This window comes from Polypterus senegalus, chromosome 4, assembly GCF_016835505.1.
Source record: "Polypterus senegalus isolate Bchr_013 chromosome 4, ASM1683550v1, whole genome shotgun sequence".
Taxonomy (NCBI): Eukaryota; Metazoa; Chordata; class Cladistia; order Polypteriformes; family Polypteridae; genus Polypterus; species Polypterus senegalus.
In genome coordinates this window covers 215,309,006-215,336,023 of record NC_053157.1, presented here as the reverse complement: position 1 = coordinate 215,336,023, position 27,018 = coordinate 215,309,006, and the positions used below count along the sequence as shown (strand labels likewise).

Here is a 27,018-nt window from a genome sequence, read left to right as displayed (position 1 = left end):
GAATTGTTCGGTAGTAGATGTTTGTTTCGTAAATGTAACTGAAATTGTCTTGCGGATCTTGCACCTTACACAATCAAGGAACTTTTGTGACTGTGTCCCATTTTGTAAATGAGGCCAGAAATCTACAGTGAGGGTTAGGGCTAGGAGGACTTCCTCTATACCTGTGTATGAGCTTGCTGTTGTAAGTAACATTCTCACTGCAGGAAAGTCATTAAACAGTATTTATTTTATATAGTACCTTTTCACAATCCGTTTAATGTTAATAAAGCTTAAATAATGCACCATGAATCAAACAATACATATAGTGTTTATGACAGCACCTTAACAGTGTCAGTCAGTATCATCAATGGATCTCTCACCTGGAGTTAGACATTGGCACCAAGCAGGTTTTATAAGCCAGGATAATTAACACCCAAATGCTAGCTTTAGAAAATATTATTATATATAATAATATATAATATACATGTCCAGAGTAGGCTAGCACCGAAATCCTACAAGTATAATCATAAAATAGAAGGGGAACACCCAGGCACTGATTTCAAAAATGAAACTTTTAGACTTTCTAAATTTATGGCTATAGCATCATTTCAGTGAAATGTCATGCCATAGTTATTCCAATACTTATTTTGCAAATGCCAGATTCAGAAATTAACCTTAAATACTGATATTCAAAAATAATCATTCATTTTTGAAACTGTAAACTTGACATCTTATTTCAACAGATACTGAATCTATTGCCATTAAGTGTTGAATTCCTAACAAACACATTCCTTACGATTCTTTGGTAAATGAGACAGTCCATTTTTTTTTTTTTTGATTTGGGAAATGTGCCATGCATTATTCAAATCACAGTTACAGCCCGAGTAAAATATTTACTGAGTAAAAGATAATTTGGGAGTGTGTATAGAATGTGCGAGGCAAGGAAGCTTCATTATAGGGAAGTGAAGCGGGGACTGTATATCCTAGTTCATTCTACGATAGAAGCTAGTATGAAGTTCATGATACAAGAAACAAAACTAACCGTTTAAAGAGCTTTGTCAGCAGACTTAAGTTGAAAACAGCCCCAAAAATGAGAAATAGGCTGCTCCATAGGCCGATGCAAGCATAGAAGGCAGGGAAGTTGAGATTGTAGTCATCTGAAATACCCTTGATAACTGGAAAAAACAGAAAAAAAACAGAAAACATAATTTAAATTTCATTTTAACAAACATTAAAAACTAACCACCAAGAGAGGTCTGAAGTTTCTAAATATTAAAAACAATATGCAATTGTTTTTAACAGCACTTGAAACAAAACAGTAAATATAGTAGAACAACTTGCAAGAGAAAATCAAATCCAATCCAGACTTAATTCTCAATCAGTATTTTATCATTAAGCACATGAATATGTTATTATTACACATCTCTGTTCAGGCAGCATCCTCATATACTTTGCTCAGGAGTCTACTGGTAAAGGCTCTAGTTCCCCAAGGTCATGTAAAAGAAAAAATGGGCTCAGAATGTGGATGAATGAATAAATAAATATCTACACATATGTAAGACAGAGGTCACATGTTATAATTACCATCATTCCTTTTTCAAATTGCAATTTACAAATCTATAAAAAATATCCCGTAGATAAAAAGTACATTTCTACAAGCCCCTGAAATGCAATCTATTTTTGTGCATGGATCATTTGAAATGGAATTTAGTCATTGATTTGGCATTTTCTTCGATTCACAGTCTAATTCACAGATTTCCAGTACTTTCTTCTAGGGTACTTACACCTAATAGATTACTATTGCATTCTTCATTGCACATGGCATCTGGCAGCACTGGTGAAGAGGATGGTTTTATGTATGTAATTACAAATGTACTGCCTCTACAAATAACCTCTTCAACAAAACCATCTTATATCATGGCATTTGTGTCTATAAAGTATTTGCAGAGCACTTCTGGCTGCTGGTGATTCTATCTATCTATCTATCTATCTATATAGTGCCCTGTATATCTATCTATCTATCTATCTATCTATCTATCTATCTATCTATCTATCTATATAGTGCCCTGTATATCTATCTATCTATCTATCTATCTATCTATCTATCTATCTATCTATCTATCTATCTATCTATCTATCTATCTATCTATCTGGAATGTTTTCCATTTTGGGGGTCACAATAATTACCTCTTATCCTTAGTGTTGCTAGAGTCCCATATCCTAGTTTTGCTAAATTAGTAAAACAACAACAATATAATTCTTGTAGAGTGCTGCAATGGGCTTTAATAGGCCCTATTTTTTGACAGATAAGCCCCAGACTTGACTCTCTAAGAAGATATGAAAACACTACCAAAATATACCCAAGAATAGAAAAAAATCTTGGGAAAGGCAATTCAGACAGACCCCTTTCCAAGACATTTGGGCGTGCAATGGGTGTCAAAAAATGGGGTAAATACAATACAGAAAACAGAACACAAGTAATCCTCTTCATACAAGCTAGACTGCCAATCTATCATTGCCACCTTAGGAATACAGTACAATAGTACAATAGTAATAGTGCAAGCTACAAAGCAAAATTCAAGAATAGATTTTATCGCTCACTAAATACAGAACTATCACATATGATGATACAAATTTTTTCAGAGCCCTGGAGACCTCGGCCAATAAGCTGCCTCTCTCCTGCTGGCCCTTCCATAGATGAGTCAGTGCTGGGCCATCTAGTCTGATGAAAGGACCCTTCTACTCAGTAATTCCAGTGCTCCTTTATCAGCGATGACTTTTCCAATCGGTGGGTCATCTAACAGAATGTATGTTTTTTTTTAAATGTAGAAATAATAAATATTAAATAGTCATATAGGTGCTATGTGATGTTGGTCACTCTGAAAGGTTCAGTCAGTAACTTCTGAAACTGGCCACTATGTGGTGCTGCTGAGGTTGCAAAGCGTTGATACAGTACATACAGTATGTGCTACAGGTGATGGTTTAACATCTCAGTGCAGAGTGTGAAATGTTTGATCATTGAAGTGGGCTTAGAAATTGCTTTATGAGGTTAAAAAAGTTATGCATAGTATATACATTTCTTTTCATAGAGCAAGTGAATTATTAAAAAAGAATACCCAGCTATCAATGAGGTCCCTAATCATTTTAAGCCAATTTGGGTGTTTACCAACATTTTTTTATAAGACTCTTTCAATTACAGTAAATTTTTGTCAAGGTTGGCTAGAACACTGTCTGTATTGCTTGCTTGAATGATTGATTATTTAATTAATATTTATTTATTTATGTGAAAGGGGAAGAAGAGAACTAGCAGTGAAAGGCATGTTTTGAGTGAAATTTAATTTCATTGCTTTTGTTTGCTAGCAAAACTGAAGTGTATTTCGGGGTAGACTGAAACTTAATAAAGAGGTAGGTGCAATCAGGCAGTCTTTATGCTCTGCTTTTCACGCACCATTTCATCCACCTATCCATTTTTCTGAACCCAAACACTATTCATTTAGCTTTGAACACAAATTAAGAAAAACGTCTGTTGCACACAGCAAAACTGCCAGTATTTAATTAAATGTATAAATGAAAACATTCTATCCCTGTACTCACTTTAAGGGGTACTAAAACACTGGAAGAGTTCATTTACTACTTGGGATTTTGCAATGCAGACTACACTTAACACACACACTTGTACTCACTTATCCTGGGAAAAGTGCAGGTTACCAGTTGCCCTAATATTCACATCTTTGGGATATAGAAGCAAAGTGGAGCACTTGGAGATGTCACAGGCTGGGATTAGAACTTTTTCCTGTGGACCCGTGAGACAGCACTACTGCACCATGCCACCTATTTCACAATTTGATTTATTTTACAGTCAAATATAAAGCATCATGAAAATACCAATACATTGAAAACAGTTAAGTTACCCTTTACTATATTTTAGCTAGAATATTTTTCTTCAAATCTAGTTTGTACTAGAATTCGGTTTATTCATATGGAATAAATATTATTTAAATTTTATGTTAATTTCTCCATGTTTATTTATTTATATTTATTATTGAAAAAATAGCTACATCAGGAAATCAAAAGTGTTTGTGATAGTATCTGTGTAGACATACTGTATCACAAGATTTAATTTAATCTGCATTACACTGTTATGCTGTACATAATAAGAAACATGTTTTGGGTAAACTAATGAAATGTTATAGTGGCAAAGATTTGTTGCCTCACATATTCAGCATTTTGGGTTAGAATCCCATGCTTGGTTGCCATATGTGTGAAGTTTTCATGCTCTCTCTATGGGTTCCCCTCCTAACCCCTTTCTCATATCTTGAAAATATGCATGTATTGTTAAATGGCGCCCTGTGCAGGACGGGATGAGGCTTTGTGCACATTGCTGCCAGGATATGCTCTGGCCTCCAATGATTGTGAGATGGATGTAAGTTATGATTTCCTCTCATTCATGCTCCGAAACCACTTTTTCATGGTGAAGTTTGCTTTCTTATGTTATGATGGCATGTGAAATGACAGCTTTCATATGATTTATACAACATATAAATTTGTTAACTGAACCAAACAGGGCAGAGTGGTGGCTCTGAGGCTAAGGATCTGCGCTGGTATCCCGAAGGTTGCCAGTTCAAATCCCCGTCACTGCCAAAGGAGATCCTACTCTGCTGGGCCCTTGAGCAAGGCCCTTAACCTTCAATTGCTCCAGGGGCGCTGTACAATGGCTGACCCCAAGGGGTATGCAAAAAGTAACAAATTCCTAATGCAAGAAATTGTATAAGGCGAAATAAAGAACAAAAAAAAATCTATTATAGACTACTGGCCAGAAATTATACAGCAGCGATTTCTACTGTACATTCTAAGCCAACTCACATGGACATTATTTATATATATTTATTGGTCAGTATAAAGATATAGATTTAGGCATCACAAAAGTTCTGTGGTGAGAATCTATCAATATGTTTTCTTATCCTGATTATGCATATCTGGGTCATAGAAAACTGGAGTCTATGCCAACAGTAATTTGGCAGGAAGTGGAATTCGCCTAGAGGACTTTAAATCCCAGGGCACACTACCAGGAACTTAAACAAAGCCAACTCAAAGTCTTTGAACTTTAGAAGAAAACCTGGAACAATTTGAAAATCTACATAAACATAAGGAGAACATACAAATTCCATGAAGGTGGCACTCCGACTGGAAATAAGACTGGGTCCAAATAGACTGAGGCAGCAATGTTATCTGATGCATGTTACGTTTGCCTTGTTCGAAATGAACCCCACATTATTATGCTGATGCACCACACACTAAAAGAAAAGGAAAAACAATTACCACTAGTAAACAGAGCCAATGGAGCAGTAGTCAATGGAATTGCGAGGGGGCATCCAGAAAAGAGAGAGTAAATCACCCCACCGATGCATTGTCCAAATATGGTCTTTGGGACATCTGTGAAAAGAAAGGAAAAGATGATGCATCACTTTACACATAAGTGTGTTAAATATTAAATATATTACTTTATTCACAGTGCAATAAAGAGTTTACAACTAAAACCCTTCTGAGTCATAAGCAAAACTGAGTGTAGGATTTTGCTGGCAGGCAACATAAACAGCATCACAAGTGAATCTAAAGTAACCGAGATAAGATAAAATAAAAACACAAAAACAAGGACTCTCCAACTGAGACAGAAACATTCCTGTTCTAAGGAATGTGTTTTGGTGAACTAAACTGCTGAATTATTCAGTTCATTGAGTGACAGGCAATTTTATTTTAAACTTAAGACTATATTTTTATTATTTATTTTAACCTTTATTTATTATTTTGTTTAAATGTACATTGAACCTAGCTGTGATTGCTTTACTGGCCATGTGTACAAAATAAAACTGTCAGTTTTCAGAGCCGCGAAAGATTAGCCAAGTACATGGAATTGGTCGGTCCTTGGAATTTTTTATTCTTGGTAGTTCTAGAAAGTTATGGGGAAATGGGGACATTACAGGTAATGGATGGCTTCTTCCTCTTAACTATTTTGGTATTAAAAGATTAAACCACCCCACATAGCTAAATTAGCCCTTTCTCTGTTACATTGACTTTGCACATTTTAATGTCCACCATAAAGTAAACACAGGAAGCCAATATGCATTTACATTATCAACATTTTTTCTAACTCTCTGAAACCTCTCATTTATGCAAAATTTAGACTGTGGCGTGGCTCTGGCCTATGTTTTTTTGTTTATTTTCATTTCTATTTTATACAATATACAATGACAGGAAGTATTGGCAATTACAATTGATTACCACAAGGCTTCAGGATCAAAAAGTGGGTTGTTGATCAAAAGCAAAATTACTTCTGTCAATTCTGATTGATTCTTTTAAATCATCTTAAAACAGAAAGCAGAGCAGCTCAATTTATGCTATCTATAAGACCATGGATATCGTTGATGAGAGATCAAATGCTTAAACTAACTTCTTTATTCCTTCTGCCAATCATAATGAATGCTTGCAGTGTATTTTCTACTTTCCAGGTTAATGCCTTGTGGCTGATGCTTTCAGGACAGAACGTATCTCCCATGACCCTGTATTGGATTAAACAGGTTCAGAGAATGGCTCAAGAGAAATGTATTTACATTTTCAAATTCATTCCAAGTACATGATGTTAATATTATTTAAATCATTTGTTGTTTCCTATATTCGGGAAGTTCTTTCCAAATCTTTTATAGTTTTACACTTCTTCCTCACTTTTCTTTAGTATTCCTTCTATTGAGATTTTTTCAATCATTTATTCAATGTTTCCCTGAACATCAAAATACATCTTTAATATATCTTTATAGCACTTATAATTTTCTATTAAAGTAGATAACATTTTCTTTTACACCACCCATTCAATGCATATCCATTTTCTTTGTTATTTCTACTTTTATACTAAACATCACATACCACTTTGCATTTCCAAAACAGTGCCATGTTGATTTGTCTTCTAGATTCTGTTTTCCTGAACACCTTTGCCAGTAATGCTTCATGTAAGTAACCCATCCAATGTGTCTGTGTGGCACAGAAGTTGTAAGTAACCCATCCAATGTGTCTGTGTGGCACAGAAGTTGTAAGTAACCCATCCAATGTGTTTGTGTGGCACAGAAGTTGTAAGTAACCCATCCAATGTGTCTGTGTGGCACAGAAGTTATCACTGATATCTCATGAATACAACACCTTGGATTTACGTTTTATGCTGTTGCTGTTTGTGTGGTGCTTTCACATTCTCCTCATGCCTCTGTAGGTTTTTCTCTAACATTCCTAACGTTGTGTTAGATTGGTTAATTGCCAATCCTAAACTAGCCTTAGAATGAGGAAGTATGGATGTGTGCATGTTAAGTGTACCTTGGGTGATGAGCTGGCACATTGTTCAGGATTTTACCCTGTTCCAGGATGATGGGATGGGCTGTAGTCACCAGTAATCCTAAAACGAATTATGCAGGTTCTACAATGTATGTAGTATTCTCATCTTTTTTGTCATATTTATAGGGCGTATAATACATTTTATGACATGCATTACTGTATACTGTATCTCATGCAATTAAAAATGACTTATTTATTTAATAACATTGTCCTGCAAAAATGTGTCTAACTTTAAGTAAATATTATCTGGCATTTAATATTACATTAAATACTAGCAAAGTAAACAATGACCTATTCCAGGCAACTCTGGCTCAAGCTCTTCATGACAGACACATACTGTAAGTTGTAGATTTTATAAAGAAAAAGTATTTATGTATGGCAAATCTTTTAAAAATTAGCACTGTCACAATAAACATTGCCTTAACTCTTTCAGGGCAGATGTCGACTTTTGTCGAAATTCAGGAGTAGTAGATGGTAATCAGCTGTAAACTGTGACAAAACTCGCCATTATGTTTTACTTCGACTCTCTTTAAATTTATCTTCGTTGATTTGCGTGTGCATGAGTAGTGAAGAGCAAACAACCCCTCAAATGGCATCGACATCTGGCAAAAGACCAAAGCGAATGCACAAAGCAAAATACTCTGTGGACAATGTTTTGCATATCATATCGCCGAGTCAGACTCTGAGTTCTCGGATTTTGATTTAAGTGATCCAGAGATCGAAAACGAAAGTGAGGGGCCAGTATCAGCTGATCGTGGTGGTGAACATGTCCGTGTAGCTAATGCACCTACGTACCTTACCTGGGACGACTGCCTCTTACTGATGACAAGAGGCACAAACCAGATTGTGTCACACTGCGACTGCTGCGTGAAGACAGCCAGGCGGCTGGCCCATTGTGTATTCCTTCTGGTCATTGAGCTGGCCCCGCTGCTGACAGCAGCCCCGGCATGCAGCAAAGAACGTTTCATATTGATTTATGCGTGAAACCATTGCTTTGTGTGCTTTTTTAGAAAACTGGAAAAAATATTCAGCCCTCAAAGAGTTAAAAAAAGTTGTTTATATTTGACAATGGCTTCCTCAGTTACTGACCTACACTCTTAAACATAAATGTGCCAAAGTAGTTCTTCTGAGTGATGGCATAGGGGAACCATTTTTCGTTCCCAAAAGACCCATCCACATAAAGATTCCAAAAAAAACCTTTATTTATTAGATGTGTTACAGACTCCACACAGTAAATAACCATGAATAGATGATAACAGATCTGTAAAATACCAATGGCTCATGATTTTAAAAGGACTCTTGCTATATATGTTGTAGCATAGGCTAAGTCCAAGTTTTCTTATTTGCTACTGTCATACTAGGTAGTCTGCTATGCCTTCAAGATTTCAGGTGTTTTTCTGTATATTAGGAAGTTTTTCAAAGCACAAAGAGTCAACTTGACATGCAAAGAACCCTTTTCAGAAAGAAATGGCGCTGTGTCAAGCAATAGTTCTATGAGGAACCACACAACCCAGTAAAGTAACACAAAATGCCAATAAAGAACCATTATTTTTAAGAGTGTACAATGACATTGACCTACACTGTATGGGGAAGATAATGTTTGCAATGTATAGATTCTCCGTTTCTGAATATTTCTATCCAATTACAGAGCAGTATGTATTCATTTTCAAAAAGTATCCAAAAAATTATGTTTTTCTTTACCTCATCATTGCTGTTCCTGTACTTTATTGGGACCACATCACTGTCTGTATTTCCTAATAGTTCATATATTAAGAACAAATAAATATATACTATTTAACTGACCATTAATTTGTAACAACATTTTAAATTACATAGAATTAACTGAAAGTGAGTTCTTGTGACACATGGCTTCTGCCTGGTCTTTTTGTCCTATTATGATATGATACTATTATGACACCAAAAGTGGAGATAATTTTTATGGTACATCAATAAAAAGCTCATTTATAACATCTTAAACTGCAATAAATGCCTTGGAACCTAGTCTGACTCTTATGTATGAGCGATTACAGCTATTGATCTAACATTTTGTTTTTTCTCAACTCATGCTATCATGTTTTCACTGCAACTGTAATGGTCTGAAATATTATTTATTGTTTTTTTGTTGCAGCCTTCCTGGGTATGACACCATCTGGCCAGCATACTATGAAAAACAAAATTGGCCTTGGATTAGGATAACGTAAAGTTCATGACTACGCTCTATACAGTGGTCATGAGATTTTCTGTTTATCAATTGAAAATCAGATATTTTTGATATATTAAGACAATATCTAAACATACAATAGTTAAGTTTTCTAATAGTATTTAAAATACTGAAAATAAATCTGCATAAAAAATGTAAAGTAACATTTTTAAATCATATTTATTTTTTCAGGACAAATTATTATAATTCCTCTAGTGACATACATATTTAACAAATACAACTACGCTGATTAGCCACAACATTAAAAGTACCTGCCTAAAATTGTATACATCCCACTCGTACCATCAAAATTGCTCTGACCCATCAAGGCATGGACACCACCAGACCTCCAAAAGGTGTCCTCCCCCAGATGCTTGACTGGATTGAGATCTGGGGAATTTGAAGGCCAAGTAAACACCCTGAACTCTTTGACATGTTCCTCAAACCATTCCTGAACAACTTTTGCAGTGTGGCAGGGTACATTACCCGTCTAAAAGATGCCACTGCCATCAGGAAAAAAAACATTTCCATGAAGGTGTGTACGTTGTCTGTATCAATCTTTAGGTAGGTGGTACAAGTCAAAGTAACATTCAGATTAGTGCCAGGATCCAACGTTTCCCAGCAGAACATTGCTCAGAGCATCACACTGCCTCTACCGGCTTGCCTTCTTCCCACAGTGCATCTTGCTGCCATCGCCTCCCAAGATGAACGATGCACACACACCTGGTCATTCACATGATCTAAAAGAAAATGTGATTCATCAGACCAGGCTACCTTGTTCCATTGCTCCATGGTCTACTTCTGATGTTCACATACCCATTGCAGGCAGTGGAGAAGGGTCATCATGGACAGTCTAAGGCTACACAGCAAGCTGCAATGCAATGTTTTCGGACACCTTTCTCTCATGGCCATCGTTACATTATTCAGCAATTTGTGCTACAGTAGGGCTTCTGTAGGATCAGACCAGATAGGCTACACTTTACTCCCTAGGTGCATCAATGAACCTTAGGCACCCATGACCCTGTCTCTGCTTCACCAGTTGTCCTTTCTTGAACCACTTTTGGTAAGTACAAACCACTGCATATTAACAAAGTGAATACCCATTGCCTAAGTTTTACAGCACACATATTGTGGAGCAAATGCTGTTGCAGCCCTAAATGCACTTTTTCACTGTAGCTTTATATGAGTATTTTATACTTTTCGGTGATGGCCTGGTAGGGCGATTAAAGCCTTGCACCCCTAAAAAGCAGTTCTGAAGAAGGGGTTGACTGGTATATGTCCTAATAGTGAGAGAAAGATAAGTTAGACCTACCAATTTCACCTTCAGTGGTCTCATCATTGAGGGAACCAAAAGCGAGTGCAGGTAGTAGGCAAGCAAAGTACAGAAAGATGGCTGTTGTGATATATTTGGAAATGCTCTTGTTGTTTCCAGTAATTCCTGAAGAGTACATGGACTTTTGTTAATACTTCACAAACAGCACAGCTTAAACAAACTTTGCTATGATTTATCACCATAGTAACATGGTAATATATAATAGGCATAATAACAACAATTGGCAGTTAAGATACTGCTAGTTACACTTTACTAGAAAAGTAAACCCTGTTAAAGGCATCCCATGTATATTAGTAGGCTTTCTGAGAGAGTTTGTAACTATAACCCAGGAAAAAGTGTCCAAATTGCATGTATAACAATAAAATCTCATTATTCATAAGCAAAATAATGCCTAATGTCCTTTAATGAAAAGAGGACACTTAACCAATTTTTATTACATATCGTACCCATAAACAAGAATACCATCAAAAGACAGAGGAAGCAAGAGTACAAGTCAAACTAGTAAAATAACATACAAGATCATTCAATCCTTGAAAAACTGCAAGGAACAAAATGTAAAAGGGAAGATAAACTTTAAGTCTATAGTACTTGTGTGACAAAATAAGCAAATAACACAGTAGAAATAGGATCAGGGCAGATGATTATAGCTGATAAAAGAGATAAGATATCAAAGGCGAAATTATGATTTAAACATAACCACTGAACAAGTTTCACTAACAAATCAACAGATTACGCTCTAGACAGGAAGTGTTAAATAGCAAGCTTTTAGTAATATGAAATGACTAGTTTCAGAGGATCTTGGGTATTTAACTAGTTTGTATGAGGCAAGCAATGATGATGTCAATCTGAATTGGTGAAATTAATGGCTTTATAAATCAAAACCAGTGTTATGAAGGTAAGTCAGTTTAGTCAAGCCAGTGGGTAGAGGTAAATGAATTCATAATGCCTGGTCTATAACAGAACTCTGAACTAGCACAACTCTTTTACTAGAAGGCCTTGGAACAGATCCCAGAACCCACTGGGAAAAATGCATTATAATTAGAGAGAGAAAACATCACAACAGACATAGGAAAAAGATGTGAACTCGGAAGGCAACCACGTCCTTACCATCAGTGAAGTCGGAAATGTAAGATGGCAATCTTCGAAAGAGATCTTCAGAAATACCTCTACCTGTCTGCAGGATGCTCTGCCCCTATGATGGGGACCAAAATGAAGAAAATGAGTATTGAGAATACATAAAGACATTTTCTGTAGTCAGGATCAGAGAACCAGTAATATAATAATAGTCAAACAATGTCATGCAGAGTATTCACCAATATACAGTATGAATAGTTACCTTCCAGCCTCAGACAAGTATAGATCACTGAATTCTGACAAAACAGGCTTTGTATTTCAGTTTTTATTTCACACAGATTGTTTTTTTTCTTGTAACGTGTTGGTCTTATATAAGTCTCATAGTCCCGGGGGTGTAAGAGGATAGGTAATATACTTCAAACGTAACCCTTGATGCCTCAATTAATTTTTGACAAGTTGTGACTTCTTTTGTCTTGAAATGTTAACGTTATACACATAGTCATTCTTAAAGACATTTATGAATTGGAAACTGCTTATTACTTGGACTGTTGACATTAGTAAAACAAAAAAATCCTCTGTGGACTGTGGGAAAAGTATAGGGCTGGCTATAACTTAAAATATACAGTGCATTGATTGTGTCAAGTGGGAAATACCAAAAAGGTGAATTTCAGACCTTAAGGAAATAAACCTTACTGAAATTTACTAAATCAGTACTCTAAAAGTATTTTGATCAAAATATGGGTTGCAGGGACAGACTAGATTATTTCTGTTTATTTAGAGCAGATACAGTAGGTCCAGGTCGTCTATTTATCTACTCTATCACAACCAAAAGAGCAAAACTAAAGGTCAGAATTAAATATCAAGAATGGTCTAAAAAAGCAATCAAATGCAACTTTGTAAATTGTTGACCGTGAATTTGGAGTCGTGTAAGAGTAGGCTCATAGCACATATATAAATTTGCTTCTCATAAAAAGCTCAAATTAGCCAAACTACTGACATTTCTAGAAAATAACCCAGCCACAGGGGATGCACAAACCACTGTATTTCTTCATGCTGTTCCCAAACCCAGATAAATGGGCATCCGGTGTAAAATTTTGCCAGATCAACATGCAGACAACAATTCAGATTTCCATACCAGATCGGTCGAGTCCCGGGTTAATAACAACTGCCACCAGTACTGTTAGCCAACAGGGAGCTGGTGGAAATTGGGCTACTGTTAGCCGAAGAAGGAGAAAAAGAGGGGGAAATGTGTCAGGAGGAAAGAGGAGAGGAGGAAGGTAAAGAGAGTGGAACTGAAAGTAGGAACTTTGAATCTTGGCAGTATGACTGGTAAGGGGAGAGAGTTAGCTAATGTGATGGAGAGAAGGAAGGATGATATATAGAGCGTGCAAGAGACTAAATGGAAGGGGAGTAAGGCCAGGTGGATTGAAGGTGGATTCAAATTGTTCTATCATTGTGTGGATGGAAGGAGAAATGGGGTAGGAGTTATTCTGAAGGAACAGTATGTCAAGTGTTTTGAAAGTGAAAACAGTGTGAGACAGATTATTGATTATGAAGCTGGAAACTGGAGGATTGATGATGAATGTTGTTAGTGCATATGCCCTGCAAGTTTGGCGTGCGATGGATGAGAAAGAAGATTTCTGGAGTGAGTTGGATGAAGTGATGGACAGTGTACCCAAGAGACAGATTTCAATGGACATGTTGGTGAAGGGAATAGAGGAGATGAGGAGGTGATGGGTAGGTATGGTGTCAAGGAGAGGAATGAAGAATCTCAGATGATAGTGGATTTTGCAAAAAGGATGGGATTGGCTGTGGTGCATATGTATTTTAAGAAGAGGAAGGTACATAGGATGAAGTACAAGAGTGGAGGAAGATGCACACAGGAAGATTATATCCTATGCAGAAGAGTCAATCTGAAGGAGATTAAAGACTGCAAAGTGCTGGCAGGGGAAAGAGTAGTCAGACAGCATAGGATGGTGATCTGTAGGATGACATTGGAGATCAAGAAGAGGAGGAGAGTGAGGGCAGAGCCAAGGATCAAATCTTGGAAGTTGAAAGAGGAAGACTGCAAGGTTGAGTTTAGGAAGGAGGTAAGATAGGCAATGAAGAGTTACCAGACATCTAGGCAACTACAGCAGAAGTAGTAAAGGTGACAGCAAGAAGGGTGCTTGGCGTGACATCTGGACAGAGGAAGGAAAAGGAAACCTGGTGGTAGAATGGAGAAGTATATGAGAGTATACAGAAGAAGAGGATGGTGAAGAAGAAGTGGGATAGTAAAAGAGATGCAGAAAGTAGACAAGAGTACAAGGAGATAAGATGTAACGGTGAAGAGAGAGATGGCAAAGAAAGAATAGGCATATGAAGAGTTGTACGAGAGGTTGGACACTAAGAAGGGAGAAAAGGACCTTTGCCAATTGGCTAGACAGAGGGACCGAGCTGGGAAAGATGTGCAACAGGTTATGGTGATAAAGGATAAAGATGGAAACATACTCGCAAGCGAGGAGGGTGTGTTGAGAAGATGGAAAGAGCACTTTGAAAGACTGATGATTGAAGAGAATGAGAGAGAGACAGAAGGTTGGATGACATGAAGATAGTGAATCAGGAAGTGCAACGGATTAGCAAGGAGGAAGTAAAGACAGCTATGAAGAGGATGAAGAATGGAAAGAAATGGTCCAGATGACATAGCAGTGGAAGCACGGAGGTGTTTAGGAGAGATGGCAGTGGAGTTTTTAACCAAATTGTTTAATGGAATCTTGGAAAATGAGAGGATGCCTGAGGAGTGGAGAAGAAGTCCACTGGTACCAATTTTTAGGAATAAGGTGGATATGCAGAACTGTAGTAACTACAGGGGGATAAAATTGATAAGCTATAGCATAAAGTTATTGGAAAGAGTAGTGGAAGCTAAGTTAAGAAGTACAGAGAAGGCCAGAAGGAGTTGCATTGTGTCTTTGTGGACCTGGAAAAAGCATATGACAGGAGCAGCCAAAAGAAGAAGAAGAAGATTGACATTTCCAGAAAATACACACCATGGTAAACATACAGTCATCAGTATGTAATAATCAACACGCACATCAACATATATAAATGAAAATAACATGAAACAAAAATAAATAATAAATTATATCAAACATTTAATGCACCACAACCAGAATTATTTGTCAGCACATTAAATCCTGACAGTGAATCAACATCTTATTAGTTCCACGCTAACTAAAAATAGGTGACTTTTACATTAATAATTGCTGCAACTAAAGTCATGGGAAGCAATTATCAGTTCAAAACAGACACAAAATGCACTGATCAGATGTCTAGACACTAAAATAATTTACAAAGCTAGATTGATATCAAACACCAGTAAATTTAAGAAAATGCACACAGCACTGTAAGCACAGGTAAGAGGATACCCAAACTCCACCAAATGAGTAATGTTGGAAAAATTCTATAGGAACCTCATATATTGGGACCTGATGAATACAACCTACTCCCCTGTAATGGAAAATAGTAATTATATAAATGGACATTTTCCAAGTTTTTGTATTCCAGTATTCCAATCAGACATGTTAGAGATATCTATATTTTTCATTTAGAAAAACAAAATCACATTTGAACTGCATTCTGATGTGTGTGGGGCTGTTGGCTTGGGCAGGATTTTGTACTGTTCATCCAAAAGTGTAGCAGTGTAATAATTTCCGGATCCTTAGAAATTTGTTTTATTATGTAAATATATGGAATTGGTTTTACATATATACTGTTAAAACACACAAGCATATACAGTGCCCTCCATTATGTTTGGGACAATAACACATTTTTCCTTGATTTACTTGTCTGCTCCAGTTTAAAATTACAAATAAAACAATTCAGATGTAATTAAATTGCACATTGCAGACTTTAATTTAAGGGTAATTGCATAGATACCAGTCACACAATGCAGGAATGACAACACTTTTCCTACATGGTTCTCCCCTATTTTATGGCACCATAGTGTTTGGGACATGGGAATGGTCTGCATACTAAAGCAGTCAACTGTGTTGCATATCCCTTGAATGCAATGACTGGTTGAAGTCTGCATTTCTCTATTGATGCTCTGCCAAGCCTCTTATACAGCCATCTTCAGCTTTTGCTTGTTTTGGGGGCTTGTCCCCATACGTTTTTCTCTTCATCTTCAGCATATGGGCGATATGCTCAATTTTACTTAAATTGGATTACTGCCTTGGACATTCGAGAATTTTCCATTTTTTAGCTTTGAAAAACTCCCGTGTTGTCTTAGCTGTATATATGGGATTATTGTCTTGTTGTAGGATGAAGCATTGTCCAATGAGTTTGAAGTAATTTATTTGAACTTGAGCAGAGGTTTCTATTCCCCTTAGAATGAATTGTGCATCTGCTGTCAAATGCTAGTTGGATATGTATTAGGCATGGCTGTTCTCAATGGGTCTTAAAGTAAACTTTAATCTTTATATAGCTAACAGCAATTATTCTTTTTTTTTACTGAGGACAGGCATTAAATAAATAAAGAAGCCCATAATTTGGTGTTATTTTTGTCACAGGTACCATCAAAAATGTACAGTAGTGGGGCAAATATAATGTCATGAATAAAGTATGTCCATCAGCGTAACATTTGAAGATAAAGCTTCTTTAGGTGTCCAAAAGCAAACTAGTAACAGAACTTTAGTAAAACACAATTCAAAATGCAAAGAATCCACAGCTTTACATTGCAAAAATGATCAGGTAGTAAAGTTCCAGAAGTGTCACCTGGCTTCCTGTTTAGAGACACCAGCTGTCAATACTTTACCTTGAATGGCTTGGCTTTGTGTGGTTCTCTGTCTTCTTTCATCACGTTGGCTGGTTGGCAATGCTTTGAAGCCAGTTGGTGTCGTTGGTACACTAGGGCCTCCTTAAACTCTTCTGTGCTTTTGGTTTCCAGAAGTTTTTGTCGGAACGTAATATCTGAGAACATGGTGGCAAAAGTACGGCCCAGCTCCAATGCCGTCTTTGTGCTTTTCTGAAAGATAGAAAGAAAACGGAAAAATACTCTGCATCGTAAACAGACTACGCTAGCGGAGTGTAGACTTTGACTTTTTTAGGATGTGTTGGGTACACATGCACACTATGCCTAGCATATCTTAAGAGAAATGTGTAAAGAATACAAAGCACAGGATAATTATCAAAATGACAATATATATTGGAATTCATAAATATTTGCTACTATTGCTCTATTCTAGTATATTTTAGTGACTACGGTTCACACAGACTGGTAACTGGTTTACTGATTGACTCTGTCAACCCACAATTAAAAACTGCCATCCATAATGAAGACCATCTTTCTTTTGACACTGCTGCCTTGATGGACTCAACACTACAGTTGAGAAAAAGAACCCAAGTAGAAGGTGAAACCCCTGTTTATTCTGGGATAATTTTGGACCGAAGTTGCTAATCAAGCACATCACAGGCACGGAATTGTGGACTTAAAAAAGAACAGAGCTCTGCTTCCGGTCAAAAGACAAATTTTAAAATAACTGAATGTCCTTTATACCATTGGGTCGAGGAGGTGGGTGCAGTCAAACTGGTGTCAGTGTCCTTCTTCAGGTCGGTTACTTCAGGACTGTGAAAATGCAGAAATGTGATCCCCACCCAATTTTCCATTCCGGCAGTCTCTTCAGGCTAGTTAGTCTCTGAAGATTCGTATTCTTGTTTTATTCAATGCAAGGATGGTTGAGTCACTGCATCACTCTTGCAACAGGTTCTGTACTGAACTTGTTTTCTCATGTAAATTCACTGCCCACTGTTTTTGCTCACATCAGTGTAGCATGTGAACACCATCTTTAAACAGACAGGTCTCTTTCCAGACCCAAGCAGGAAAGATTAATGTGTTACCCAGTTGAGGCAAAGGACAGTTATGCAGCCAGCCTCTTTCAGTTACCATATGTTATATTGATCTATAGTTTATTTAAAAATAAAAATAAAATGTTTATCATAAAAAAAGGAAAATATACTATTTTAAAATATATTTTCTGTTTATGTAAATGTTAACTTTGCATTTCCATTAATAAATGCTATCAGTTTTACTTACATGCTTTTACCTAGCATATTTTAATCTTATTTATTACTCTAATGTGTTATTCTACTGTATAGTCACAGAGTTTGTTCACTTACCACTCTACAATGAGTTCAATACAAGACTGTGAGAATCATAACTAGAACAAAGAAGTATGATAAAATAACTCCTGTTCTTAAGTTAAAAGAGTGGTTTCAAGTAAGGTGAACGCTGGAATGCTCCTTTTTGCTTATAAAATGCTCCATTTACTTTATAGAATGCATTATTGGCTACACTCAAGGCTATAGATTATTATCTTCAGCTGCAGAGCTCCTTAAAAATTTGAGAACAAATAAAACAAATTTGTGTAGGAGGTGAGCCTTTAGCTATAGGGCCTTGAAATGGCTTGCCTACCTAAATTTGAGAAGGGCCGTTGACCTCAGCATTTATATAAAGGCTGAAGACTCTCTATTTTAGCACAGCATAGCCATGTTATAGCTACTGTCAAGGCTGGTTTATATCATGGACTTATATGTCTTTTTAATTTGTTTCTAGTGACTACTTTGGCTTAGCTATTACCCAAGTCTTTCTCATTTTCTTCTCTTCTCTGTGTTTGGGTTTGTCATGTCTGCTTTGGAGTGAATGCATCATCACATATGATGGATGTGTTCTCAGAAGTGTTCTAACCAAATTAAATTGGCATCTTAAACATGGAATAATCTATTTCAGAATGCACTGATCTATAGCAGTTTTAATTTGGACTTAAAACCACCCTGCACATAAATATGCATATTGTCAGAAATGTGACCATGAGCTGAGTCTGAGGGGACTTAATTAAAGAAAATACAGGAAGAAGAGGCCAGGGAGGTCAGTTGTCTGTTTTCTTCCTCCACAGTTCAGAAGTTGCTAACCTGGAGGAAGAACAACGATTACAACTTTACTCCATCCACTTTACCACACACTGCCATACCCACCCATATCTCTCACTATCAAAGGACCATGTTTTTAGTGTCAACCACTCTAATGAGCAGATGAAAGCAGAACTTTGTACTTCTCTGGGACCAAACCCCTTTTTATTTTCCATTGTACATGTGCAGTGCCTTCTAAAATTATTCCAAGACCTTTATTTACTATCCTTCAGGCTGACAAACTGAAAATCGACCATTAAGAAAAGAAGACTTAACAAATTTTTCAAGTAAAGTTACAGCTTCCTGAACACAAGGGATTCATTTTTTAAGCAAATAAGACAATAGTCACAAATTAGTTAGAGTTTCAATATTCTTAAATTAAAATATTAAAGGGAACAAATATTTAACAGAACAGAATACTGTTCCAAGGCACCATAAACATGTATAATCTATGAATATAATTGTACTTAAAAACCGAGCAAATGCTTGTATCTAAAGTGATTTACAAAAGAGGTCAACTTAATTGAGTAAACATTAATGTTTGGGTTATTTTGAAATGTTATTACAGGACAAGATTGTCCATCAAATGTGAAATGCTCTAAACCAAACAGAACAATAGAAGACAAATTACTATTTTACTGCTGCTAAGAAGCTAGCATCAAAAACCACTGTCAATTAGAAAGATATTCACAAAACAATGTGGGGGTCAGCAGTTTAGATTGAGGTGGGCTGCTGGTTCCACCAGCTAGGAGCTACACTTGAAAAGAGTCTGGATTGAGATTTGATGGCATGCAGAGGTGACAATACCACGTGCCATTCATCAGCAAATCTGAGCATAGGACCTTATGAGTGCTTCTATATACAGTACATAGGTGCTGATCTAATGACAAACATCAAAGATTTTACCGTAATGCGTGCTGCAACAGGGAGCTAGTGTAGTGAAAAGAGGAGTGACATGCACTTGAGTGCAAGATGTGCAGCTACATTTGGAATCATCTGCAATGGCTGGATAGCACATACTGTACTGGTAACCTTGCCAGTAACAGGTTGCAGTTGTCTATGTGTGAAAAGATCAATGCCTGAACAGAAGTTGTGCTACATACTTTGTCAGAGATGGCCTGATCTTGTGGATGTCATATAGAGTGATTCTGCATGAATAAGAGATAGTTGTCATGTTGTCAGTGAAGGATATCTGCTCATTGATCATCACTCCAAGGTTGCATACTGACTTGGCAGTTGTTAGTGATAATGTGCCATGGTTTACAGAAATAAGGTGTTGAAAAGACATACTGGTTGTGATTAATAAGGAGCTCCATTTCTATCTGGCTAAACTGGAGATGGTATTCTTCATTCAAGTTGAAATATCAGAGACACAAGGTGAGATTCTAGCTGACAACATGGAGGGAATGATGGGTATAGCCGAAAACATTGGTCTAGTATATGAAAATCTACAGCCAAGTGAAGTGGTGGACAAGGAAAGAGAAAAGGATCCAGTGCCAATCCTTGGGGTACTTCTGTGCTTGGTTGATGCAACTTAGAAATGTCTTTTCTCCAGAACGCATGGTAGGTTCTGCATGATATGTAGGATTTATACCATCTAAGAGCAGTCCTAGTTATGGCTAAGTTAGAGAGAGTGGTTAACTGTGTCAAAGGCAGAGAACAGATCAAGGAAGATGAGCATGTTTATACTGTATATTGCATAGTGCTTCTCTGTTTATGTTTCAGTAGGCCTATGTGTTTGCATTTTCTTTGCGATTCTTTTTTATACTAATTTGTTATTATTGTGTTATTATTGACTTAATAAGAATACATTAAATTGAATTACCTTTCTATAGATTATAAGTATTTTCTAAATTGCACATCTATGTTTCACCCTTTAGATATGAGGGAGTAACATAATGCCTGTTTAACATTTCATTACCATTTTGTGTGGAGCAAGGACAAGAATGACGTAACGGACTTCACAACAGTTCTCACCCCAGTTTTGGGGTCTCTCCAACCTGGAAATGCACACATGTCTTCTCTGGATGTTCCGGACATTGCAGCTGAAAAAAACAGAATTGATAAATCAATACCATGTAATCAGTGGCACTCAGTTAACAATAAATCTACAAAAAATAAAGATTCAAATAGTATTGTATTGCATAAATCATGACATATTCAATGATTTTCAAATGTCCATTGTGCATCTTTTGTATCTAATACTAATCACTGTTATTATTATTAATGTTACCTCTTCATTAAATCAACATTAAATTTGATTTTAAATATGCAAAACTCATTCTAAAATGGTCTGAGTGTAGAGCATTTCTAAAACGCATGCCTTAGAGAGGTAGTGAATAGATAGATAGATAGATAGATAGATAGATAGATAGATAGATAGATAGATAGATAGATAGATAGATAGATAGATAGATAGATAGATAGATAGATAGATAATTGACAGCATTCACAATTCAGATTTTGTCTTGATACATTTTAGACAGGTTTAAATGAGATACATATGTGTAATGTTCAGTTTTGACGTACATATGTTTGCAGCTCAGTAAGAGAAAAGAAAGTTAGGCTAACATCATGCCACCTTATTCTTTAGACCTCTGTAATGCTTTTAACATATAGGCATTTTGCATTCCAAATAAACTATTTTACTTTACTATTTTAAGATTATTAATATAGATATATGTTGTGAAGGTCTGAAATAGATATTGTTATGAACACCAGGCACAACAGGGTGTTCAAAAAAACAGGATGGAAAATGTCACCCACTAAAAGAAAACATAAGAAATACAGAACATCTTAATCAAGGAACAGGGGGAGAAGTCATAATACCAGAAGATTAAGAGAACCAAACAACCATAATCAAAACACAAAATTAATAACAAAGCAAGACCTAATAAAGTCTTGACAATGTCATTTAGCTTCCACCTGCTCCAAGAAAGAATGCATAAATAAGCAAAGAATTTAAAGCAAGGATGACAGCAGCTGTGTATATCTATTTTATATAGGTAGGTGACATAATGTGTGATTTCTACATTAATGTCACATGATGGCTACATTTTATGACCTGTAACTGGCACAGCAACCATAAACAATATGCCCAGGGCACTGCAAAGATAACACAAAGGAACCACCCATACCAAAACAAAAAACAAAATGGCATCATCAGAGAGACTAATTGACAGGTTTCAGAGGGAATAAAGACTAAATTTAAAATAGATATGGGAAAGTGGGAACAATATTCATTTTGGCAATATTAATTTTCCTAGCTAGAATGAAACAGGGTGATGACAATCTATTAACATCTTGTATAATACCTTCTATTAAAATGCCAAAATTAAGTTTACTTGTGAGAATTACTGAAAAATATTCATACTTTTCTAACGCATTCAGTCAAAAGTGATTAAATTTAATCTGGCACGAAGGAGAATTCACTGTAAAGAGAACACTGTTACTCAAATTAATTTTAAACTCAGAGACCTTATGAAATTCACCTAAAAGATTTAGGAAAAAAAGGCAATGGTGTGATAGGGTACAAGATACAGAATATATGATCTACATACGGTATAGTAATATTTTTTATTCAACTCCATCCCTTATGATCCTTTTAGTACTGGAGTGAGTCCAAACATGGATGGCTAGAAATGAAATTGCAAAAGCATTGGTGATAATGGGTGTTTTTTTCTGGTTCCATGTTCAAGTCTAAAATATTTAGAATGTATACTGTTTACTCTATGTGAATAGAACCTTCTGGATTAATGCCCGAGTACAAATATTGAAAGCAAAACCAAATCTACGTAATACGGTAAACAAACAATCTTCATTAATTCAACTAAAGTTGGGAGCAATGCTTCAGAACAAAAACATGCTTCCTGTAGGCCTAAAAATCCAACTTTTATATGTGGTTGTTCTCCAGTTTCTTGCCAGTAATGTTATTTCAGAGCCATTTTGCAATCCAATTTTAGCTTAAATATTACAATTGTCTGAAGTTTTGTAAAGCCAAATATTTGCCAAGCCCTTTGCCAGTCCTGGAATACACCTTTTCTCTTATAAAATGCTCTGTGGTTACTTTACATCGTGAGACATCATTCTCTACTTACCTGTACATAAGAGGGCAATGTGAAGTGTAGGGTTTTGGAGCTTTAGGATAAAGCAAGATTTTGTCTTGGTGCTCTTCAGAGTATATTTGTAGTTAAGGAATCGAGTTGTTGATTACACCTAAGACCTTTTGCTTTGAATTTTTCACTCTAATTGTTTTAACTCCATTTTGGTTTTGACAATCCTTGACAACAGTTAATGTTTGTCTGGTATTTCCAAACAGAAGAATATATCCTCTAACATAATAATAATTATTATTATTAAATAATTCTTCCTGTATAAGTAACATTTCTCGGACTGCTTTCTTCCATCTCGAAACATTTCTAGACTTCGTCCTGTTCTTATGCAACACAGTACTAAAGTATTGGTTAATACCCGAGTCACCTCACGTATAGATTACTGTAATGCTATTCTATCTGTCATCCCACAAAAACTTATACATCACTTATAACTTCTTCAAAATTCTGCTGCCAGGATAATAACCTGCTGTTCTAAATCCACTGAACATACTACACCTATTCTCTCTCAACTTCACTGGCTCCCTGTTCACTACAGAATACAATACTAAATACCGCTCTTAACATTTAAAGCTCTCCACAACCTCACTGATCTCCTACAGACTGACGCTCCTCTCGCTCACTCTGGTTCTCATCTGCAGCTCTACTTTCTGTACCACACATCAAACTCTGTTCTATGGGAGCTCGAGCGTCTCTCATAGTGCTTGCTTCTCAACTTGGGAATTCTCTTCTCTCTCATATATGTCAGCTCGATTCAATAACACATTTTAAAACTACCCTCAAAACTTATCTTTTCAAACTGGCATACCAATTGTGAATTTTGCACTGTTACTGCCAGTTATCTTTGTTTGTTTGCTAATTATTGCTGTTTGATCGAGAGCGACGGTGGATGCAGAAGTAGGATTAGAGATGGCGGGCGGGGTTCTGTCATGCGTATCCCACGGTCTTAAGAGTTGGTGGGCGGGGCTCTGTGAGTTGGCGGGCGGGGCTCTCTGTCTTGCGTACACTCTCTGTCTTGCGTGCCCTTAGTGAATTATATATATAGATGCTGAAGAGAAACACACTTAGGTGATAGGTACTTGAAGAGGTAAAGGCAGAGGAAGATTGCATGAAGAGGAGTACTAAGGTGGTGGTTTAGGGGATGAGGTCAAGCAGGCAGTCAAAGAAAATGGGTTGGAGGCAAGGTTATTATAATTAACAAAAACTAAAATCAAAACTGAAACTATTATAAAAAAAACTGAAATAAAATAATTAACAAAACTGAAATGAAAAACTAAAACTAAACGAAACTATTAAAAGTAGCTGGAAAAGCTAACTGAAATAAAATAATAATTTACTAAAATATTTTTAATTAGTCTTTAGCCCTTGTAAGTTTTAATTCTAAAACAGAAAGTCATCCAGTGAATTGTTCAATATATTATTAATTTGATTTGATTTGTTGTTGATGGTTCTTTAATGTACATAATATAAAAATATAATCATTGTCTTGCAGTTTACTCCTCAAATATCCATTCCCATATCTGAGTATACAAGAAAGTTTGGGAGAGACCACTCCCGGTTTTTGAAAATTAAATAGCACTGATCGAGAGACTGACTAGGTCATCATACAAGAACAGCATATTGTTGCTGACCAATCACTTTTGCTTTAAAAATATCGTTTAACAATGAAGCGATACAAACAAAGGTAGGTAGGCAAAGAGAGTCTGCCAAGTGATGAAAAACTAAACATACTAATGGGTTTTTGTATTTATTCTATATTTCTTAATTTATCGTTTTTAGTTCATATTCACAACTCAAAATACCTGATATTGTGAAAGTAATCCATTAGCAGAATTATATTTTAAAATATTTGTCTCCCTTTTTTTAATGTTTTTCTCTCTCTCTCAAATAGATAGTTGAAATATCATATTTATTTTGTTCTTAACATCAGCCTTATCACACATATTGCATACCAAGAAGTTTTCCTGCCTTACATCCAAACCTGCTTGGGTAGGCTCCAGGTATCCTGCGATCCTGCTCTGGATAAACAGGTTTAGATAATGTATGTATTGTTCTTAATCTCACATGCCGTCTCTGTTGTTTTATGCCTCTCCGTACTCCTATTGCCTGCTCTTGCTCAGCTCATTATGGGTTTACTGTCCTTTATGTTGGGCTATTCAAGTCAGACTTCACTTGACACTACATGTTTTTTTTTCTTTGTTTCCCTCTATACAGCTAAGTGGGGTCTGCACACTGATTCAAGTCTAAGAGCCCTGTTCTTCCTAAGCCCTGGTGATTGTTATGAGTAAATATTTTAAAAATTATAAAATTGTGTAAAATTGTTCATATTCAGCATCTAGTTTTGATTTTGCTTGTTTTTATCAGACAAAAACAAAACCAAATAGTAAACAATGTAGTGTAGTAAGCTTCCACTAACATTAAACTTGTATCCAAATCTGTTAAGTGTACAGTTCTGTCTGATTGTGACACAAAACTAAAATCCGTAGGAGCTCCAATCCGTAATTACTAAAACTGAAACTGAAACTAATAGATATAAAAAATAAAATAAAAATGTCTTTGTGAAATAACTAAACTAAAACTAAAAATATACAATGAAGGAAAACTAAAACTAAATCGAATTTTCAAGTAAGGTCAGAAAAAATATAGAAATAAAAACTAATATAAAAAGGCAAAACTATAATAACCTTGGTTGGAGGTGAAGTTCTTTATATGAAAAGAACAGGCCTCACACCTAAGAGCGCCCAGTACCAAGTGTGTGTCCTTCTGTGTAGGTTAAGTTTAGAGTGCCATCCCATAACAAACTAATTAAGCTTAATTTCACCAATGTAGCTAATATTATGTATCTAAGAGTAAGTCAACATCTCCATAAGAAATATATGTTTCATTGCTATTGATACTGCAGTGTCGAGACATCTGTTCACATGATGGAGACTGAAATCAATTTGCAATGAGACTCAAGTACTACATTTTTTGTTAATCATTTTCAACACCTGGCAGAATCTACTGAATCCTACTAGTGCTGATAAGTCATGCATTATGGTAGTTGGGTAATCTCTGTACTCACATGATACACAGCCAGGACTGCTGGTATTGGATGCCCATTGCCGTCGCTGTCACTCCCTGAATTGTTTCAGAAAGGAGGTGGACTGTTAACAAAAGAAATACCTTAAGTTATTGAGCTATACCTGCATGGATTGTTAATATGAGGACCTACCTTATTAACATCATGATCATACATTGTAGGAGATCTAGAAACTCTAGGAATGTCATGGCAAAGAGGGATCTATCAATTCCATTTTTAATTACATATGATTAACCAATTATTATCTCATACTGACCCAGCAGTCATATTGTGTCTTTTTATATACTTCAGTAATTACCTCTCACCCATGTTTATCCACTGTAATAAAAGAAACAGCATCTTTCCTATAGTAACTAAGTGATTCTCTTCATAACCGACGGAGTAAAGAAAGTCTAAAATAAATGAATGTCAATCTCTTTTGTGAACCTCATAATTTCTATTCAGGCATAGAAGAGGTCAGAGCATAATCTAAACATCAGATGCAAGGCAGTGTCATTAACTCAATACAAACCTTCAAAGCTCACAATGTTTTTTTCATTACTCAAAAGAGAACTGGTTAGTAAATGAAGTTAGGAAATTTGTGAAAATCGTGGATGACACAAAAATGGAGGGACAGAAAATACAGAGGAGGAAGCAAAAACAATGTTCTGTATTCACAACTGTGGGGGACCCACAAAATGCAGTTTAATATAGAAAAGTTCAAAGTGCTATAGGGAGGCAAAATGAACATTAATAATAAATGAAAGATGGGTGATGCTGGCCTACAGGAAACAGCCTCAGAAAATGATTCTGGTGTTATATAAATACAATATTCTCATCATGTAGACAATCTAAAGAAGTAAGTAAAATACAAATAAAATGCTAGGTTATACTGCACAAACTGCTGAATATAAGTCAACTGATGTTATGCTCAGAGTGTACA

General features: G+C 36.1%; 1 protein-coding gene across 5 annotated transcripts in view; it reads right to left on the bottom strand.

Moving 5' to 3' along the window:
* Positions 1–27,018, bottom strand: part of slc4a11 (solute carrier family 4 member 11) — a 169,481-nt gene that overhangs the window by 39,796 nt on the left and 102,667 nt on the right. For all 5 annotated transcript variants that reach the window (XM_039751939.1, XM_039751938.1, XM_039751941.1 and 2 more), the window contains 7 exons: positions 26,079–26,160; positions 20,824–20,947; positions 16,753–16,962; positions 11,994–12,078; positions 10,866–10,991; positions 5,299–5,412; positions 1,022–1,154 (listed from right to left, as the gene is read on the bottom strand). In XM_039751939.1, the coding sequence (XP_039607873.1) occupies positions 1,022–1,154; positions 5,299–5,412; positions 10,866–10,991; positions 11,994–12,078; positions 16,753–16,962; positions 20,824–20,947; positions 26,079–26,160 (874 nt within the window). The remainder of the gene's footprint in view (positions 1–1,021; positions 1,155–5,298; positions 5,413–10,865; positions 10,992–11,993; positions 12,079–16,752; positions 16,963–20,823; positions 20,948–26,078; positions 26,161–27,018) is intronic.